Source organism: Carlito syrichta, unplaced genomic scaffold (genome assembly GCF_000164805.1).
Source record: "Carlito syrichta isolate Samal-C Ts95f unplaced genomic scaffold, Tarsius_syrichta-2.0.1 Scaffold314325, whole genome shotgun sequence".
Lineage (NCBI taxonomy): Eukaryota > Metazoa > Chordata > Mammalia > Primates > Tarsiidae > Carlito > Carlito syrichta.
In genome coordinates, this window is record NW_007258421.1 from 274,827 (window position 1) to 279,150 (window position 4,324).

General features: G+C 42.2%; 1 protein-coding gene across 2 annotated transcripts in view; it reads right to left on the bottom strand.

Annotated features, from left to right (window-relative positions):
• EI24 (EI24, autophagy associated transmembrane protein) overlaps positions 1-3,005 on the bottom strand; it is a 14,414-nt gene extending 11,409 nt beyond the window's left edge. For both annotated transcript variants that reach the window (XM_008071424.1, XM_021719219.1), the window contains exon 1: positions 2,881-3,005. In XM_008071424.1, the coding sequence (XP_008069615.1) occupies positions 2,881-2,922 (42 nt within the window). In that variant the 5' untranslated portion in view covers positions 2,923-3,005. The remainder of the gene's footprint in view (positions 1-2,880) is intronic.
• Positions 3,006-4,324: the final 1,319 nt, after the last annotated feature.

Here is a 4,324-nt window from a genome sequence, read left to right on the forward strand (position 1 = left end):
CTCAGGCAATCCACTCACCTCAGCCTCCCAAAGTGCTGGGATTACAGCCTGAGCCACCGAGCCTGGTTGAATGTCAGTTATTTTATAGAATTCTTTTTGATGAAAGTCAGTTATTTTATAGAATTCCCTCAATTTAGATTTCCTCTCAATTAGACCCAAGTTAAGAATTTTGAGTAGGAATATCACAGAAGTGATGTGTCCTTCAATGTAACACATCAAAGAGGCACAGATGATAGCTGCTTGCCCTTCCTGGTGATAATAATTTTACATACCCAGTCAAGGTATTGTTCAGCTTAACCATTGAATAGCTGTAAATTTTTCCTCTTGCAAATAATACACAATCTGTGGGGAAACACTTATGAGACAACGCAAATATCATGATTATCATGTTCTGCACACTAGATTTAGCATCCATTAACAAATCTTGCCAGAACCAATAATGAATAATATGGTTGTAAAATAGTATTTTTCCATTTCTTCTACACTTATCAATACTATAAAGCTAAGTTATCACCTTTTCCTACACTCTTTTAGTACCAATTAAATGCCTACAGTATTCTCTATGTCCTGTGCTAAATCTAGAGATACAAAGAAAAATAAAACACTAGTCTCCAGAAAGGACTAGGGCTGAACCAATGTTGGAGAAGACACATAAAGAAATGATTACTAGCCGGGCTTGGTGGCTCAGCCTGTAATCCCGTGCCTTTGGGAGGCTGAGGTGAGTGGATTGCCTGAGCCCGCGGGTTCGAGACCTGCCTGGGCAGCAAGACTTCATCTCTACAATAAATCAAAAAATTAGCCGGGCATGGTAGCACATGCCTGTAATTCCGGCTACTTGGAAGGCTGAGGTGGAAGGATCGCCGGAGTCCAGTAGGTCGAGGCTGCGGTGGCCGGGAGTAGCCACTGCACTCCTATCTGGGCGACAGAGTGAGACTCCAACTCAAAAAAAAAAAAGAAATGATTACTGTAAAATGTGGAAAAACTCTAAGATAAGAGCGCTTCACATAAGACAGAAACAACACGGTATTTTAGTTGGAGAAAAGAAGGTCCTTAAAGAGTATATGACAAGGAAAGGAGTTGTTGAGTCTATAAAGACAGTGACAGCAGCACTTGCCAGCCATGTTTGAAAAGCTCCAATAGCAGAAGGTTACTGGTACTGTTAACACCAGAACTGCCTGTCACCCAATTCAAAGAACAGCATTCACTCATGCATCCATTCACCCACCTACGTATTAAGTATCCTCAATGAGTTATACATTGGTCATATAGAAATGCTCAAGAAACTTATAGCTTAACAGGAAAAGTATACAGGTAAACAACAACAAGGAATTTATATTATAGCTTATATGTAATAAATGCCACAACAGAACTATGGCCCAAGTCAAATGGTAGCACTGGGGTGTTCAGATTGATCAGAAGGTAGGAAAAAGTATTCTGGAAGCAATTGCCAAAATGGTTTTAAGGATAGTTGCATTCTCACCTACTGTTATTAGACAAAAAAATTTTAGAAATAATGGCTGAGATACAGAGAAATGTGCAAGTTTATGTACTACCAGCCAAAAGGAGAACAAATTAGCACAGTGTTCCTCTGACCCTTTTGTAACTTTTTGTCTTAACTTTGCTCTTAACTTCTAAATCTCCCACCAATAATTTTTTAAATCAGAAAATTCCAAGTATCGAAGATAGTGAAGTTCAAATGGCTGGAGGCCAAGTATGTGCTAAGATGACAGGCTCTCCACCTCTGAAATATCCACAGTCCAGTGGAACAAATATGTAAACGACACATTGTAGAACCAAACCAAGGATGAAATTTTATAGCACAAGAATGACAAGACAAGAAGCTAAAGGTATTAAAGTAGATCATATTGCCTAGTCTTTTTGGCCCCATAAGATACTCCTTCAATTCCCCTGAATTTAGTCCTCCACAATAACTGGCCTTTCTCACATGCCTGGGAATGTAGCAATAGGAGTTATAATTGGGACATTAGACTTCAGACACTCACTAAAAGTAGTAGACTTTTGTGCTATTGGTAATTTGGGTAACTGGGTCCTAAACAAATCATCATGGGGCATTTTCCTACAGCATCCTCCTCACCTGCATCTTGTACAGTGGGCAGGGGGTGGGGGGGGAAGTAGATTCTATAATTTAAATCTAAATTAAGTAGTTTAATTAAGCAATGTTCAATTCTTAGCTTTGACAAATGTACCATAGTTATATAAGATGTTAACATTAGGGGAAGCTGGCAAAAGATATACAAGAATTCTCTATACTATCTTGCAATTTTTCAGTAAATCTAAAAATATTTCAAAATAAAAAGTTTAAAAAAAAAAGAGCTCTGGGCCAGACGCGGTGGCTCATGCTTATAATCCCAGCACTTAGGGAGGCCAAGGTGAAAGGACTACCTGAGCCCAGATTCGAGACCAGCCTGGGCAACTTGGCAAGACCTCATCTCCACAATAAATCAAGAAAAACTAGACGGGCGTGGTAGCACATGCCTATAGTTCCAGCTACTGGGAAGGCTGAAGCAGAAGGACTGCCTGAGCCCAGCCAGTCGAGTCTGTGGTGGCCGTGAGCATGCCAGTGCACTCTAGCCTGCGCAACAGAGTGAGACTCCAACTCAAAAAAAAAAAAAAAGCTCTGGTGAGGCAAGCTGACAAGGGTTCCAATACTAGAGACCTTCACCAGATAGGTCTCTCTCAAGAGTACCTGCAAGAGACAGGATAATACCTATGTCTTGAGTAGTGTGGACTAGAATGAAAACCTGTGTATTAAGGACCCGACAACGATGAGAAAAATTCCAAAAACCCCTAAAGGATTTCCTAGACAGTTCCTTCAGCAAAAGGTCATGAAATGAATTCCTAGAAATAAGATATACTCACCCTGGCAAGGTCCTGGAGAAAGGTTTTGACACTGTCAGCCATCTCTTCACCACCCAAACTATCAACTACCCAGAGGAGAGAGAAGCGCCCCCAAATCTCTCATCATGAAGGTCCTGAAAACAGATGGAGCACAATGGGGAAAACATATTTATCTTAAAGATAAGTTACTCTGGCCATTGCTTTGTTAAACTCTAGTGTGTCCACGTGGCTCTTTGAGCTACGGCTACCATATTTCTTGGCTCTGGCCCCTCCTTTACCTTGGAGGGATGAATCGCCTCTCTCTTCTCTCTCTAATTTACTTTCTAAATAAACTATACTTTCCAATCTAAAAGAAAAAAAAAGATAGTCTGGGCAGAGTGGTTCAGCCTGTAATCCCAGTACTTTGGAAGGCCGAGGTGAAAGGATTGCCTGAACTCAGGGGTTCAAGACCAGCCTGGGCAACTTGGTGAGCCCTCATCTCTATGACAAATCACAAAAAATTAGCTGGGCATGGTGGCATACGCCTGTACTTCCAGCTACTTGGAAGGCTGAGGCAGAAGGATCACCTAAGCCCAGCAGGTGGAGGCTGCAGTGGCTGTGAGCGTGCCACTGCACTACAGCCAGGGCAACAGAGTGAAACTCCAACTCAAAAAAAAAAAAAAGATAATTTACTTCATGCACCTATCTACATAACTGTCTCACACACTTGCAGGTTTAATAGAACAGCAGTAGAGTCTAGCACTCTAGCAGTATTATCACTAATACAGTAAACTAAGTGAAGCTATTCCTGTATTGTTGAAAATTAAAATCCAAATTTAGCCGGGCTCGGTGGCTCAGCCTGTAATCCCGCGCCTTTGGGAGGCTGAGGTGAGTGGATTGCCTGAGCCTGTGGGTTCGAGACCCGCCTGGGCAGCGAGACCTCATCTCTACAATAAATCAAAAAATCAGCCGGGCGTGGTAGCGCATGCCTGTAATTCCGGCTACTTGAAAGGCTGAGGCGGAAGGATCGCCGGAGCCCAGCAGGTCGAGGCTGCGGTGGTCAGGAGCGGCCACTGCACTCCAGTCTGGCCGACAGAGTGAGACTCCAACTCAAAAAAAAAAAAATCCAAATTTTTTCAAATCACTCACAACTGTTGGTAATGTGCTTTTGTACCAGTAGTCTACTTTGAGCCTTGATGTCTTTATCACTCCTGTACATTCCAAGCACTTTTGAGGATTTGGAAATGAATGGTAATTACATTTCAAAATCTTCTTAAGCAATTATTTGATTGCTTTTCATTTTTTAAATAGAGATGGGTCTTGCTATGTTAATTAGGCTAGTTTCAAACTCCTGGTCGCAAGCAATCCTCCCACCTCAGTCTCCCAAAGTGCTGGGAGTACAGGTGAGCCACTGCACCCAGCCTTTTTTTTCTTTTGAGTCGGAGTCTCACTCCATTGCCCAGACTGGAGTACAGTGGCTGCTCCC